The sequence below is a fragment of the Anopheles funestus genome, chromosome 2RL (genome assembly GCF_943734845.2).
Source record: "Anopheles funestus chromosome 2RL, idAnoFuneDA-416_04, whole genome shotgun sequence".
Classification (NCBI taxonomy): domain Eukaryota; kingdom Metazoa; phylum Arthropoda; class Insecta; order Diptera; family Culicidae; genus Anopheles; species Anopheles funestus.
Window position 1 is genome coordinate 2,013,780 of NC_064598.1, and position 16,592 is coordinate 2,030,371.

At 48.1% G+C, this 16,592-nt stretch overlaps 2 protein-coding genes across 3 annotated transcripts; one reads left to right on the forward strand and one right to left on the reverse strand.

Moving 5' to 3' along the window:
* The first annotated feature begins 34 nt into the window (after nt 1-34).
* LOC125760706 (nuclear cap-binding protein subunit 1) lies at nt 35-16,370 on the forward strand. The gene is made up of 7 exons (XM_049421090.1): nt 35-278; nt 400-1,735; nt 1,802-1,905; nt 14,787-15,034; nt 15,110-15,353; nt 15,437-15,765; nt 15,918-16,370. The coding sequence occupies exons 1-7, from the start codon at nt 233-235 to the stop codon at nt 16,029-16,031; spliced, it is 2,421 nt and encodes an 806-aa protein (XP_049277047.1). The 5' UTR covers nt 35-232; the 3' UTR covers nt 16,032-16,370.
* Nucleotides 1,916-11,986, reverse strand: LOC125760703 (uncharacterized). Of its 2 annotated transcripts, XM_049421086.1 has the most exons (3): nt 9,433-11,986; nt 8,036-8,259; nt 1,916-7,307 (listed from the first exon to the last, which is right to left on the reverse strand). In XM_049421086.1, exons 1-3 carry the CDS (start codon nt 9,478-9,480, stop codon nt 2,456-2,458), a joined length of 5,124 nt encoding a protein of 1,707 aa, XP_049277043.1. In that variant the 5' UTR covers nt 9,481-11,986; the 3' UTR covers nt 1,916-2,455. The 2 variants fall into 2 exon arrangements, with proteins under 2 accessions (XP_049277043.1, XP_049277042.1); XM_049421085.1 differs by having other exon boundaries at nt 8,036-11,986.
* Nucleotides 16,371-16,592: the final 222 nt, after the last annotated feature.

Here is a 16,592-nt window from a genome sequence, read left to right on the forward strand (position 1 = left end):
GTGGTAGATGTAAACGCAAATGGTCGTTTGACATTATTGACGCACCGCGACTTGGCGTGTGTGAATTTTTTTTCTACCTTTCTTGCGTCCAGTTTTCGTAAACTCGGTGCAACGAAAATCGTGCATTTTCATTTGCGGTGTATTTGTTTAGTGAAATAAAGAGTGATTAAGTTCAGTGCAAACATCGAACGCGTTCATTTATCGGTAACAAGTGTCTATTCGCGTATACATAATGAATCGAAGACGTGCGTATGAAGATGATGGCGACTTTTACGGAGGTATGAAATAGCGGGCTTGCTTGATGGCTGCTAACCTACAAAAACAGCTACGCTAGCGGTACACATCTGGTACTTCTAGAACGACATGTCAATGTATTTCCTTGATGTATTTATTCCATAGAACGGAACAAGAAACGGCGCAGAGTGTCGGAAAACCAGGAGATGGAAGAAAGGTTAGAAACGCTAATCCTGCGAGTCGGCGAAAACAGTTCTTCCTCCCTGGAGTCGAATCTGGAAGGATTGGTGTCGGTGCTGGAGTCAGATCTGGGCAACTTTCGGAGCAAGATTCTGCGCATCCTGTCGGACTGTCCGATCAAAATGCCCGAAAAGTGCACCATATACTCGACCATGGTGGGGCTAATGAATGCCAAAAACTATAACTTCGGCGGCGAGTTTGTGGAGTACATGGTGAAAACGTTTAAGGACAGCTTAAAGCAATGCCAGTGGGACGCAGCCCGGTACGCGCTGCGCTTCCTGGCAGATTTGGTGAATTGCCACGTGATATCCACGAATTCACTGCTCCAGCTGCTGGACAGCATGGTCGATGCGGCCAACGAAGACAATGTGCCACAGGTTCGACGGGATTGGTACGTTTTTGCCGTGCTTTCAACCTTGCCCTGGGTTGGCCGGGAGCTGTACGAGAAGAAGGAATCGGCGCTGGAAAACTTGCTGGTGCGCATCGAAGTTTTCCTCAACAAGCGCACCAAGAAACATCACAATGCGCTGCGCGTATGGTCGGTGGATGCGCCCCATCCGCAGGAAGAATATCTCGATTGTCTGTGGGCCCAGATCCGGAAGCTGCGGCAGGACAATTGGACCGAGAAGCACATTCCTCGGCCGTACTTGGCATTCGATTCGGTGCTGTGTGAGGCGCTACAACACAACATCCCCGTGATTCATCCTCCGCCCCATCAGGACTCGTTCGAGTATCCGATGCCGTGGGTTGTGTACCGTATGTTCGATTATACCGATTGCCCTCCCGGTCCGATTCTGCCCGGAGCCCACTCGATCGAACGTTTCCTGATCGAGGAACATTTGCATTCGATCATCGAGATGCATCGCTGGGAGCGTAAGGATTGTGCAATCCATTTGCTGCTCCTGCCGTACAAAGATAAAATCCCACTGGAGTATTGCATCGTGGAAGTGATCTTTGCCGAACTGTTTCACATGCCGACTCCGCGCTACCTCGAGATATGCTACGGTTCGATACTGATCGAGCTGTGTAAGCAACAGCCGTCCAAGATGCCACAAGTGCTTGCACAAGCGACGGAGATTCTGTTTATGCGCATCGACTCGATGAATACATCGTGCTTCGATCGGTTTGTGAATTGGTTTTCGTACCATCTGAGCAATTTCCAGTTCCGTTGGTCGTGGGATGATTGGGACAGTTGTTTGCTGCTAGAAAATGAACATCCGCGACCGAAGTTCATTCAGGAGGTGCTGCTGAAGTGCTTAAGGTAAGTTGAACACACATGTTCAGGTGGTCAGTTCTGTAAAAAACAAATCATCTCAATCCTTCGTAGATTCTCCTACCACGATCGGTTCAAGGAGATGATGCCTGAAGGGTATGCGAAGCTCATTCCCAAACCACCCATGCCTCACTACAAGTACTCGATGGAAGGTGCAGGTGAGTAGACAAACACAGCTCACAGGGGTTGTAATATTTTACACTATAAATTATCTTTATTTTGACAAAAACAAAATAACAAAATTGCATTCTACTATTCGAACGGCCAAAGGAAGCACGCTTCCTTTCTCTGCATCCCGTACCGTTCGCGTCAGTGGGTTCCGTTCGTTTGGTTTTGATCGTTTTGGGGTTCGTTGGTTGTGTTTTGGCTTCGCTTTTTATTCACTTTCTCTTGCTACCATACGTCTCTGTATGGATGATGTTAATCCGTTTCTACCCTAGCCCCATGCGTACTACGTACGCTTCTGGTGCGGGATTCCGTTGCGGTATTGTCACAGTATAGATAAATAATAATTAACGTTAGAATAATTTAATCTCTCCCAAAAAAGGCCACAGTGTGGGAGCGGAGGCTTAAAACGCTACATGCAATTCTTATTTTGATGATGAACGAGCAGTTGATGTGAAGGTTCTGTTGAGAGAATTGAAGGTGTGTCTAACTGCATGATCGTGGCATGATTGTCAGTGTGTACCCATTACATGACTAACGCCGTTAAGCGACATCGACAGCCACTGTCGTTTGGTTTACTTCCTCATCGCCATCAGCTCCATCCTCGACTGTGGTGGTGCCTAACGTTTCACTGACGGTGCTCTCCGTCACTGGGGAGTTGGTGCTACCGACAGTAGTTGTCACTTCGACGGTTGTTTCCAGCTCGAGTACGTCCTTATGAGCGATCTCATTGCTTTCGATCGATTTGCCACCTAAAACTGGCTCGATGGTTCCATCCGTAACCCTCACATCCTCTTCCTGGGCCGCATCCGTGGGTTTCTCAGTCTGATTTACGATCGCTTTCGCGTGGTTGATGATGGACATCGTGAGATCATCGAAAGTCGATCCAATCGAGCGACCACTGTCGGCAGGACTGGTTTTAGCGCTAGTGTCGAGCGTGCCGGCATCACTGGCCTCGAAAAACACCATGTTCGATTGGTTCGTGGCAATTGGCGGTGAAATGTTGGCCTTCACCATCACGAATTCCTTTTCCGGCTCGGTCACTTCCAGGGCATCTTGTTTGTTTTCGGCCTGCTTAGCAACGAGTTGTTCTGCCACTGCCACCTCACGATCGCTGTTGTCATTTTCATCCACCGCTTCGCTGGTGTCGCGTTTGATTTTTTCATTCGACGCGTTTTTAGCGGAGGCCGTCATAACAGCATCTTCCGCCTTGCGTTCCTGCTGTTCGAAAGATCGACCATCAATTCGATTGCTGTCGAACACGGAAGACGTTACACCGGGAATGGGCTTAATGGTTGTGGTGGACGTGCTAAAGTTACTGTTTCGCATGCGGCTCGTTCTCATGCTGTTCCCAGCCTGCTGTTGCTGGCCGGTTGGGATCGGTGGTGGATTTCCGGACGGTATTCTACGGTACGTGTAACGGCTCCGGCCTCTAGAAGCGCGTACGCGTTGCATCTGCTGATCAAGGTTCGAGCGTACCGCGGTTACAACGGGCACCACGACAGGAGTTTTCGTAACGACATCAATCGCGCGTTCGGAAGATGCGACCGCCTGTTCGCCACTCACCGGCAGCGAGGACGATGGCAGCGTGGATGTAGAGTACTCACCGCTAGTCGACTTACTGCTGGTCCGGGGTCTCTTCGGCACCCATTTCTGGACTGGCTTTTCCGTCGATGTCGAGGTCGATACGAACGATCCGGGGAATTGTCGGTAGATCGTTTTGAGCATCATGCGCGGTCGCATTGTGGTGATCGTCATCGTAGTAAGATCGTCCGATTTTTCATTGCGATTCTTGTAGTAATGGGCCGTACTGGAGGCAGTGGCCGACCGGAAAGTCGAAACAGTAACGTTCCGTATTTGAGTAGCTTGTGCCGTAGCTTGTTGCGGTGGTGCAGTGGTACTAGCGCTTGCGGGAGCCGGTGATGATACAGAGGACGCTACGGCGGGAGCTGCTGATGAGGGTACGGTCACTGCAAGGGGCGGGATCGGTGTGGTGGAGGAGCCTTGATAGGAATGAAGCGGTGTAACGAAGTTCTTAGGTCTTTGCACTTTTTGGTTGTGTTTCGGCGTACCGTAATAGGTCATGGTGTAATCCTTCTCTGGTGGGGGCAGCTGCACGCTGAGCTGCGCTTCGGGACGATGAGTGGCGTATTCGGGTCCGTCTCCGGGGTAGAAGCGCAACGGCTTATTGCTCGTAACCGTGACATGATGGTGATGGTTGCCGGCAGGTCCCATTGCTGGTCCGGCCGGTCCCGTCATAGGACCGTTGGGTTTCTGAGCCATCTTTTGTCCTTTCTGTGCCTTGTTGCGCTTGGCGTGCTTTTGGCCATTCATCTTTTTAACGTGTGCCAACTCAACGACGCGCGAGGGAATGAAATCGTAGGTGTCGTGGTGGTTGAGGTACTGATACGTTTTGAGTGTGGAAGAGATCGGAGTTTCAATTTGTGGCGGAAGAATGGTTACCGAGGGCATGCTTTTGAAGGCGGGCGGATACTTCACTCCGATCGTTGGACCTAGCTGTTGGATGTATGATTTGGGCGGTGGAACGTATGTGGCCTGGGTCGTGATGGAAATGGGCGTTGTAGGGGACGGAGAGCCGGCAGAAGAGGACACAATCGAGTGTGGTACGGTAGAGCTGCTGGTACGATGATGAGGCGACGATGAGGTCTGCTCGGAAGTTAACTTTGCGGTGACACTGACGGCGCCCGTTGCATCGATGAAGTTGCTGTAACTGAAAGCGCCTCCGGCAAGCGTTGTGCGGGAAGCGGGTGAAGCGGTGGGCGAGTGGGGACTGTGTGACAAGCTGCTGACGGTTGACGAGGGCGATAGCAAGGATTCGGCGGGTGCTGGCGGCGTGACGGCGTTCTCGACACCAAATGATTCATATTTGGGTGAAACGGCATTAGATGGGCTTCCGACGGCATCGGCAACACCGGCTTTAGCGTTGGACGTCGGCGGTTCCAGCTTGCGGGACGTTTGCTTGGACTCGCTGGCGGCCGGTTGGAAAGCCGGGGCGGTGAATTTCTCCCGTAGACCAGCGGGCGAAGCCGGGACCGTTGGTAGGGGTGCGTAACGATGGTTGGCCGCGGTCGAGCTGACCGTAGGACCACTCACCTGTCCGACTGCCGAAGTATACCGGGCGCTGGGCCGAGTAGCGGATGTCGGTGATGGTGAGCTAGCGGTGGCAATCGAAGCTGATGACGGTGAGGGTGACGATTTCCCGCCACCATTACCACCAGTTCCGGGCGTTGAGAACCGGTGACGGTGAGCTGGCGTAGGACTGATGGATGGGCCGCTCAGCTGCACGTTAGGCGTATTGTGGCGATGGTGCTGCGAGGCAGCAGTCGGCGACAGTGAGGACGTTGGTCCACCTCCGATCGTCGTCTTCTGTGGGTGTGGAATCGCGTTAGAACTGGTGAACTTGAAAACAGTGGGAATGGCATTAAACGAATGAGAGCTATGCGAATGATGTGGATGATTCGGGGACGGGGGAGAAGCGAGCGTTTGTTGGCCAGCAGTGGGAGTGACCAGCGAATGGTTTCCTCCATGATGACCGTGCGCCGGATGAGGATGATGCTGATGGTGCTGGTAATTGGTGGTGGAGGAGGTAGTCTTGGGTGTTACGGTGACAATCGGGTGATGCTGGTTGTGATGGTGATGGTGGTGGAATGGTTGCTGCTGGGGCTGCAGCGGAGGAAGGAAAGGATTGACGGGCGAGTACAGGTGGACGGGATTCGGGATGGGTTGCATGATACGCATCGGGATGGCTTGAACACCATCCTGCTGATGCGGATGAAGCGGTTGCTGCTGTGGCTGCTGAGGACCGTAAAGGTGGCCCTGTGGCGCCATGGGAGGGATCAACTGTACGTGCACCGGTATGGCGATCGGTTGCGGTGGGGACATCTGTATCATATGGTGATTGGACATGACCGGAATGTGGTTTACCACCATCTGGCCTTGGGGATTGTAGAAGGGAATCGATTGAATGAGATGTGAGGGGGGGAAGAATCCCGGCGGTCCTCCGGCGGCCACTTGCGGATGAGCATGGGGATGAATCAGGATGGGTTGTTGCTGCTGTTGCGGCTGCTGTTGTTGGGGTGCTACCTGTTGCCGATAGATGACATGCTGTTGTGGTTGTTGTTGCGGTTGCTGTGGAAGTTGCTGCTGCTGCTGGGGCGAAAATTGCTGTGGAAGCAAGTTTTGGGCGGGTGAACCATTTTGTTGCTGCTGGCCCAATCCAGTAGAAATCGTTGCTACCTGTTGGTGGAATTGTTGCTGTTGCTGTTGGGTGGGAAATTGTTGTGGTTTGGGTGATGTCTTCAGCGATTGCAGCTGGACGTGGCTTTGAGTAGGCGTTTGAGGTTTCTGCGACGCGACGTTATTCGCTTTGGTTGGTTTAGCATCCCCAGTATCATGTGCCGTTGGTGTTGGGGCACCACGAAGATCGACCAGCTTTGTGTAGTCGTGATGGATGTTGCTCGGTGCCGGAGCATGCGAGTCCTTCGTGTGGTGGAACAGATAACTACCAGGAAGGGCCGTTGGTGCTAGTGGAGCAATCGAGGGTCGTTGGAAGTGAATGTGTTGGTAGAACTTGGGAACCGAGTGGCTGGAACCAGTAAATGAATCCGGGAACTTGATGCGATTACTGGTGGCTGCCGTTAGTCCTCCATAGTACGCTGGGCTGGCCACCTTGCCGGGCACAAAATGATGATGATGATGGTGATACTTCGGAGCTTCACCTCCAGACAGTAGCGACTGCATAAGATACTGACCCAGGGTGATGGTTTGCTGAGGTTGAGGAGCTACCGCAGGCCGGTAGAACCGAGTGGCCGGTGCATACGAAGCAAACTGATGTGTCTGCGGATGGGCCTGCGATTGTACCATATCGAAAAAGGTGCGATCAAACATCTGATCGTTTTTCCGATGCATCGGAATGGCGTTCGGCGAAATGATCATTGGTGCAAAATATTTCGGGTAATCCTCATCACGAATGATGTACGTTCGATTGTCGGTCTGAGCTTCCTGTTCCTCCTGTTCACCTTCCAGTGCAGGTTTGTGCGGTTCTCCGTTCGTTTGCACCTTCGACGGCGCAATCGTAAACTTCAGCTCGTACCGATGTCCACGCAGATCATCACGATGGCGGATCCGTTCCACCTTCCACAGGGCAGTCACGTTACGGCGAATTTCGTCAAGTTTACCATTCTGCTGCTGGACGAGAAAGTACGAATCGTCTCCCTCCTGCTCAAGGCGCCCGTGCGCCAACTCGACGATGTCACCAAAACGTGGAACGCTCAGATCAATCACCCCGATATATGGTGCGTTGTAGATCACCTTTTGCAGCCGGTTCGCTAGGAGCGGTGCATGTTCAGTGCTGCCAGAAGATTGTTGCTGAAGGCTACCGAGCGATGGGAAGACAGGAAATAAAGATAAACAAATTAAAAGTAGGAAAAGATGCGACTGGTTGGTTGGTTGGTTTAGGTTTGCTTCACTTCCTAGTCGTTAGTGTACCCGTGGGTTGTTTGTTTACCATTTCCTACTGTCATTACGCTCAATTTAGGAATGATCTTTCTTTTTTTTTTTTGATGCGGAAAGACTCACACAAACGATCGAGATTATCGTTCGTGTTTTAGGCTTGCCGGCATTGAATCGACAATTTCATGCTCACTTGATCTATACCATTTACTATCGTGCCATTCAAAAGAAACGCCTTGGCTATGTGCGTTCGAATAGCTACGAAAGAAGCCCCACACACAACCACCGCTGTAAGGAAAGCTTCTGTTTTGCATAAACATACATTAAAATCTCCTGTACTTAGCGTGGCCTTGCCTTTTCTTGGCGCGGCCAGTCTTGTGGAACGGCTATGCGGTACTACTTCTCACTTCGCTGGTTCATACCAGCAAGACTTTTCTTTTCAGGCGCACTTTTCCTTTCGACGGCAATTACAGCCGTTGCCTGGTGTTATTCTTTTCCTTATAAAGCATGTTTTCGGAGCCTATTTAGCGTGGGTGAATTACTACGAAGAGAAACTACATTCTTAAAGAGCATTATTGCATTATTTACTATATTTGCAGCTGATTTTAAGAGCACTACACTATTGAGGGGTTATCCCTCCCCTTTACTTACCTCGTCTTGTTATCATTCAGAGCTAGAAAAACGGTTTCTTTTAACACTTCCTCCCAGGGCACCGCGCTGCCACTGTCCCCGGTAGTATTGGGTTTTTCGTCGGACGGAACCTGCTCACGCGGTCGATAGTAAAGAACCTTGCCCGGGTACGTCTTCAGATGGTGGGGCGTTAGAATGATATCACGGTTGTTGAAGAACTGGCAATGGTTGCCGGTAATGAATATCTGGGTGAATTGAAAAAGAAGTATTAATTTCTTTGCCATCAAATAAACAAAAACATACATTAATGCTAGAATTAAGTATAATTTATTAACCGTTTATTGACGATCTTTGTGGGCGATGTGATAGTTTTCAAGATCACCAATCTTTCGGTTACGGTGTTATCGTCTGTATCTTCATCACGATACAGCCTTGAGAGCTTCCCGTTCTCGCGATCGACCATACGCACGCTATGGGTGGTTGTACATTTTTGGACAATAGTCTTGGACGTTCTGTAGAGTGTGTCCAAAGTTCTCATGCACAGCCGCTCAATGAGGTTACATTTCGTTCGTAATTAAACGAACCACAAAAAAGACAGCTTGGCGTTTGACCCAGCTTGCCCGTGCCTAGGTGGCCGACCGATGGACGCCGGCAATCATCAACGGAGCATTAATGTTGATGAATACATTACGATTGCAGCGCGGCGTAAGGTGGGCTTGGGTGTAGCTTAAACAAACGAATGCCTCATCGAGACAGCATGACAGAGGCTAGTGTCAAGGGCTCTTTGGTATATCTGCTGGGCTATGAAACTAATTTGTACCGCCCCATCATTTGGGGTAGGGCATTGTTTAGTGTGGCGTGGAAAATCGGTGAGTTTAGAATCGTTTGATTGGTTTGCAAATGAAGATTCTAATCGTCACGATTTTTCAAAGTCGTTGTAATAGCCATTCGTTACAATGTTTATGAACATGACAATAGCGAAGGCTTTGTTCGAAAGTATTTTAAATGCTTTAAGTCCGTACGACGTATTTTTGAATTGAACAGATAGATTAGAAAGAAAACAATGATAAACCAAAAATCTAAGAAACCTTGAAAAATTCTGTTCATGCTGATGCATGCAGATATCCAATGTAATCTTGCGTCTTTGCCTTGATATGACTTTAGTTAATATAAAAACATTGTTTTCCCACAGTCCACCACGCCGCTTTGTGCTTAACGTTGTGATGTATGCAAAGTACGGCGGTTGTCGTCGAATTTCGCAGCTTTTTTCTGTAGTGTCGACACCAGAATCTTGGAGGTTTGGTAACGTTTATTCGTCGAAATGCCTGTGAGGCTGTGGCCCGCGAGTCAGAGGGATATGTGTGTGGTGTGTCGTAAGATCAGTTAACAACTCCCCCGTATACTGGCTGTAGTCTTACCATGAAAAGAATTAAACAAATGTTCATTGTACGTCCGTTGTAATCCATGGCGGAACGTGATTGGCCGCTGACAGTGATGGATCGTTCGTTGGATTTTCGTCTTATACAGCTGCAGAACGAAAGCCGTAAGGGCGCAGAACATTTACACACTAATAGCACATACACACTTTTCGCGCACTGCACCCCCCCGTGAAAACGGATACAAAAGCCAACTAGTCCGGCCCGGTCTATTGCCACCGCGCTTTTAATCACCTTGTTGCATTAGAGATCCTCACGAATATTTGCAACTTTTCTGTAATGATCTTCACACAAATCGATCGTAGCACTTGGAGCCTAATATTTTGTCGCTGAAGCGAGTTATGGTAGCGTGTTCTTCACTATTGAGGGAAAACCAGTCCCCGCAGTTAGGGGATAAACGGTGCACACTATTCACCGTACATCTTGACCGTATCAGTATAGCGACACTTGAATTAGAATGATATTTGATGCACTTTTGCTCTAATCGATCGATCGATCGGTGATATCTCTATCTATTAACCACAGCCTTTAAGCTGTGCCGCAAATGTGAACCGTTTCGAACGAGCGTTTTTCACCAACTGATTTTTATTTTCAAAATCATATTAAAACTGGCCATCCACTGCCACCTGATGCAGATCGCGTAGATCTCTCCCTACCTTGGCAAGCAGACACCACCATCGAGTCGTGCCGAAGCGTTTGCATTTTCCAAACCCCTTCTCTTGCGCGAAAACTCAAAAAACCCGGGCGCTCGGTGCGGTCGGTATGCGGAGTTTCGTTCGTTAATTTCCATTTTCTATCGCCTTTTGCCTAGTGGTTGATGGGTTTTCTCACCACCTGGCAAAAAGGGCTAGTAGTGGTTGATTTTTTTTTTCTCGGCCGACGCCTTCTAAACATCAAAATCGTCGATTAAACGCCTAGTACCAACTGCTTGTCTTTTGTTTCTTGCAGCACTTACCGTACTCGGCTGTTAACCATTTCTTGTCTCGTTTTATGTCGCACATCGTATTTGCATCTCGAAGATACAGGCGCGAAGATGATCCGATCGTCGTCATGGGTCGCAATTAATGTGGCTGAAAATGTTATGCTCGCCGTGTGCGATCTTTCGGCGTGCTTTAATGGGCTGGAAATGTCGCAAGTAAAGTGTTTTGCTTCCCATTTCCGTCCTGCTTACAATAAGGCTGTAAAATGTGTGCCACTCTAATTGTGTCTTTTAGGGGTTTGGGCGTCACATTGGAGTTAGTTTTCGTGTGCCGAACTGTGATGTACGAGTTCTCGCACTACAAGAGGGATGAGTGTGTGTGCAGATGTAATCTTTTTTCTGCATAAATTGAGTTTTTGCCCAACGGTTAGTCGTGCCGGGTCTGTCGTCGGGATTGCAATATGTTGCAAATGGAAATTTAAGCCCATAGATGGATGCAAAGTAGCCCACGGCATTCCAATGGGTGTTAGGACGGTACGGAACGTCTTCTTTGGCTGTTTGGCGATTGCATAAGTGGGTTACGGTGAACCTAAAAACGAGAATTTAATTATGTTGGAATGGCAGTAGATTGCTTTTTTTTGGGCGAATGCATCTGTGATTACGTATGATTTCGATGGGAATAATGTTCCAGTTTGTCATAATGGAAATCGTAACAGATTTCCACCATTTCCAAAGGAAAAACCTGGTGCAACCTGCTCAGCATGGAAAAGAAAATCTATGCTTTGGTTGCAGGCTAACGTTTGTAAGTGAAAGTTTATCCTGAATTGTGCAGTTTCGTTCGATCGTATACCTTTCGAACGGAGAGAGAATGTTACGCCTCAATTCACTCGATCGCGAAGACGTTATGGCGTTAGGGTTTGGATGGAATTTTCGAATGGTATCGCCGCGCATTGTTGTGCGGAATTAATTGCCGAAAATTTGATACCATTCTGTGTTTTGGATTAGAAACGATAAATGCAACTTCCCGGAAACGACGATCTAAGGGAGTAGTTGAATTGTTTCTTCGTTCGTTGAAAGCACCCTCCGGCGCCATGATTCTAGTGACAGATCAAGGTAAACGATTTCAGCAGTAGCAGCTGGATGCGAAATGACTGAAAAAAGGGAAACATTGGAATACAAATTTGCCACTTAAAGAAACACAATGGTTTTCTGGGTCGGTCGGTCTGGGCGGTGCAAAGTTCGACCGAGATCCGTAAGCAAAGATTGCGCCAAAACAATGCAAACGCAGGTGATGTGCATGACGCTCATAAAGCCTTAAAAATATGTTTTAGCTCGTCATTGGAGACACATAGAATGGGGGCTGTCTTGCAGGTATGACTTTTGCTTAGTGCGCATATGTAAAGCTGCTTAACACAGGGTACATATGTAGATGTAATGAAAGCAACCAACATGAACTGTTAATTGATTGCTAGTTCAGTTGCTTAATGCACAGTAAACAGAACATTTTTAATCACGCTTAATAACTGAAAATATATGGTTTTAAAACTATAAAATAGTGATGGGTAAACTATAAGTTTTGCCGGAGTCGGATCGGTCCGATCGGATCGTGTCCTGAACAATTCACATTTTACCCATGGCTAGTCCTCGATCGGACTCATCCAGAATCGACTGGACTAGATCAGATTCGATCAGATTCGATCAGACTCGATCGGACTCGACCAGACTCAACCGGACTCAACCGGACTCGACCAGAGTCGACCGGAGTCGACCGGAGTCGACCGGACTCAACCGGACTCGACCGGACTCGACCGGACTTGACCGGACTTGACCGGACTCGACCGGACTCGACCGGACTCGACCGGACTCGACCGGACTCGACCGGACTCGACCGGACTCGACCGGACTCGACCGGACTCGACCGGACTCGACCGGACTCGACCGGACTCGACCGGACTCGACCGGACTCGACCGGACTCGACCGGACTCGACCGGACTCGACCGGACTCGACCGGACTCGACCGGACTCGACCGGACTTGACCGGACTCGACCGGACTCGATCGGACTCGATCGGACTCGATCGGACTCGATCGGAATCGACCGGAATCGACCGGACTCGACCAGACTCTACCGGATTCATCCGGAATCGATCGGACCCATTCGGACTCGACCGGACTCGACCAGAGTCGACCGGACTCGACCAGAATCGACCGGACTCGATCAGACTCGACCGGATTCATCCGGAATCGATCGAACCCATTCGGACTCGACCGAACTCGACCGGACTCAACCGGACTCTACCAGAGTCGACCGGAGTCGACCGGACTCGACCAGAATCGACCGGACTCGACCAGAATCGACCGGACTCGACCGGACTCGACCGGACTCGACCGGACTCGATCAGACTCGACCGGATTCATCCGGAATCGATCGAACCCATTCGAACTCGACCGGACTCGACCGCATTCAACCGGACTCGACCAAAGTCGACCGGACTCGACCAGAATTGACCGGATTCGACCGGACTCGACCGGACTCGACGGACTCGACCGGACTCGACCGGACTCGACCGGACTCGACCGGACTCGACCGGACTCGACCGGACTCGACCGGACTCGACCGGATTCGACCGGACTCGACCGGACTCGACCGGACTCGACCGGACTCGACCGGACTCGACCGGACTCGACCGGACTCGACCGGTCTCGACCGGACTCGACCGGACTCGTCGGAGTCAATTTTGATTTTTAGTCGGAGTCGGAATCAATTTTTCATACGTGAAGTTGGAGTGGATCCACGACTAGACTCCGGATTACCCATCACTACTATAAAATAGAGATATGACAACATAGGACAGGAGTATAGACACTTTTATATCAAAATGTTAATAATACTTGCAAACTACTTATTTTCAAGATACAGCCAAAGTTACAGGTTTCACTTCAGTATAACATGCATAGGTTTCTATACCGGAAAACTCTTGCTTTTCGATTACATTACACATTCATAATACTTGGTTGTGGTTAGAAAGACTAGACGGAAGCAAAGCTGGAAATAATAGCTTATTATTTAAGGAACTACTCAAAGTTTGCATAATGCATTGCGTCACAAAAAAGGAAGAGAAGGTTCTACTGTTACGTTATTTCATTTCCCATCTGGATGGCTAGTGGATCAATAACAACTAATTTAGGCGGTACCCGGTAAGGGTAAAACGAACCATTTCACCAGGAAATGGTTTTGCGGTGTAGCGCAAATGCTGTTCGTAGCCGCTTGTTTGTCGCTACACGGTCAGTTATTTTTGCTTTATAGTTTAAAAGTCGCTTTATGTTTTATGGTTTAATTTAATAACAAAACAATTTTGATATGTGTGCGCATGGTGTTATGTACAGTATATCCAGCCAACAACCTCAAGGTCGTTCGTTACCATGGAATGATCTACAAACGATCGTTCCAGATGTGGCTTTTCACATTCTTCCAATCACAAGCTCACTGCTAATCTGGCATGATATACCACTAATTACATTAATTTCTCATAAACAATTTTTTGTCCGAGTAAAAGAAAAAAACATCCGATAGGCTTGAAACTTTACGAACACATGCGATTTAAGCTTAAAAGAGATATTCGGCTGTCGCACTCTTACCGGATGCTTCTCTGGCACCATCCATCCCCCTCTAGCGAGGTATGTGTATTTGTGCGTTATGAACATGGCTGTGATCCGTGCGGCAACTTAACGTTGTCGATAATTTTCACCAAGTGCCCGCAATCTGCTAACTAACTTTTTTGAAAGAAAGTGGCGAAACTCCTTAATCGAGAGTTTTTGTGTCGGCATCGGTGCAATGCGATGCACCTTGTGTGCAGTTCCACTCAGTTGGTCAGCAGCAGACGTGAGGAGTGATAGACAGATCATACAAACACCCCCCGCCCTGGGAGTGGATGGTTGGTGATCCTGAAGTGAAGCAGATGCAATGAAAAGAAAAGCATTTGCTTGCGTGCATCATCCCTCCCACCGCGGTGTGTAGAGGAGAGAAATACACTAGGGAAACGCGCGAGAGCGATTATGTTGCTACTGACTTTGGCCTTAGCGTTTTTGTGCATCGTGCTGGAATTTCGGATCGAAGTGTGTAGTAAAAGTGATGTTTAACCATCGTTCGGAATGTGCATAATGCTGTTGGGTCTGTTGTTTCCCCCCTACGGGATGGGTGGAGCTTTCAAACTGCGTTAAATTCATTTTTTATTATCTTCAATCGATTGTACGAGGGATATTGGTAGGTGTTGATGTTGGTTGCGTGTCGATTTCAATAGAATTGTAAATTTGACAGATTGTTTTAAGTTGAGAATCGAAATGCTTTAATGGTGCAATGAAGTACAATGATCGTTACTAATCACTTTTGTCACATTTGTTCTTCTATCTTTACCAGCATCCTTACCGGGAACTGCAACGGCTCACAAGCTAGTGGTTGCTATTCGTCAAAAATGCAATGCCGAGGACGTGCTAAGCGAACTGAACGATTTGCCGAATTCAAGAGATGCGTCAGACATGGAGATGGCCGAGGAGCCTTTCAATCCACTGAAAATCGATGTGTTTGTTCAAACACTGTTGAACTTGGGTTCCAAGAGTTTCTCGCACAGCTTTGCAGCTATATCAAAATTCCATACAGTGTTTAAGGTAAGGCTCTCTTTGTCACTGTGATGTTGAATTTTAAAATTAATTCACACTCTACTTTTGCATATCTTATTCCAGGCCCTGGCAGAAACGGAAGAAGCTCAGATTTGCATTCTGCACAACATGTTTGAATTGTGGGCTGATCATCAGCAGATGATGGTTGTTATCGTGGATAAGCTTCTCAAAGTGCAGATTGTCGAATGTTCTGCTGTTGCAACGTGGGTCTTCTCAAAAGAAATGGTGGGCGAATTTACAAAAATGTATTTATGGGAAATTTTACACCTAACGATTAAGAAGATGAACCAGCACGTCACTAAGTTGAGTGAGTATTAAGTCTACAATGCGGCAAAGCTTGAAAGGACAAATCGAACAAAAGTAACATTGTTGTAACTATTGTTTCACCAGGTCGTGAAATGAATGAAGCCAAGGAAAAGTTAGCCCGTACAGTAGAATCTTCCTCTAGCGAATCGGAAGACGAGGCATCGCCGAATCCTCAGAAACATCGCAAAAACACAGAAGGATCGGGCGAAAAGCCTACCGAAGAACAGGTGGAACGGATGGAAGAGAAGCTGGAGGCGGCCTACGTAGATCAGAAGCGTCTGTTTCTGATCATATTCCAACGCTTCATCATGATTCTGTCCGAACATCTTGTGAAGTGTGACACAGATGGGCGGGAGTATGATACCGATTGGTATCGCTGGACTGTTGGGCGGTTACAACAAGTGTTTATGATGGTAAGTAATAGGTTTTGTTAACTACAAACAAACTAACGACAATGTGACGTTCAACGGTGGTTGCATTCTACTAACGACTACTTTTTCTCTATCTCTCTCTCTTTCTCTCTTTCACTCGCTCGTACTCTCTACGTACAATTTTTTACGTTTAGCACCACGAACAAGTGCAAAAATACAGCAGTACATTGGAAAGTTTGTTGTTTACGTCCGATCTCGACCCGCACATACTAGATGTGTTTCACCAGTTCACCGCGCTCCGAGCATAAGACCTACGTACCGTTTGCCACTATTAGCGTGCGCGTTATTTCTTTCAGCTAGGTATGGGGAGCCACGTTCACGGACCAGTGGCGAACAACGTTCGATAGTGAAAGAAATACATGGTCACTGTTTGCAACTTGTGCATCGAACTTGTTGGTGCTCTATGTATGGTACCGGCTCATCAACGCGAGATGCAAACATGACCATGCCTAGACTAGCAATAATCATTTGATTCATTAAACTGGTACGTAATCCTCTGCACGGCTAAGAGGATGGACATTGACTTGTAACGAAAACTGCATTGAAATGAGTAAACGAATATTGGATAGACAATTTCAATACCAACATCGGCTGGCAGTGAGGATTTCTTTTCGCATATGATAATATCACAGGGCCAAAGTAGATTTTTGTAATTTTTATTGAATTTTATTCATTTTTATTGATTTCACCATACATCATAATAATAGGTTAATAGTTTTGTGTGTTTTGTCTCTTTTGTTTTGTTTTTCTTTGTATCGTTAAATTGGTTTAATAGTGTGGTAATTCTTCTGCTTATGCCTGTCACAATT

Bases quoted from the DNA above. Each gene is read 5' to 3' on its own strand.
- LOC125760703 (XM_049421085.1), bottom strand. From the start codon at position 8,319: ATGTATGTTTTTGTTTATTTGATGGCAAAGAAATTAATACTTCTTTTT. The intron at 7,308-8,035 runs GTAAGTAAAGGG...ATCGCTCGGTAG, and splicing joins CTGAATGATAACAAGACGAG to CCTTCAGCAACAATCTTCTG.
- LOC125760706 (XM_049421090.1), top strand. From the start codon at position 233: ATGAATCGAAGACGTGCGTATGAAGATGATGGCGACTTTTACGGAG. The intron at 1,736-1,801 runs GTAAGTTGAACA...AATCCTTCGTAG, and splicing joins GTGCTGCTGAAGTGCTTAAG to ATTCTCCTACCACGATCGGT. The intron at 1,906-14,786 runs GTGAGTAGACAA...TATCTTTACCAG, and splicing joins GTACTCGATGGAAGGTGCAG to CATCCTTACCGGGAACTGCA.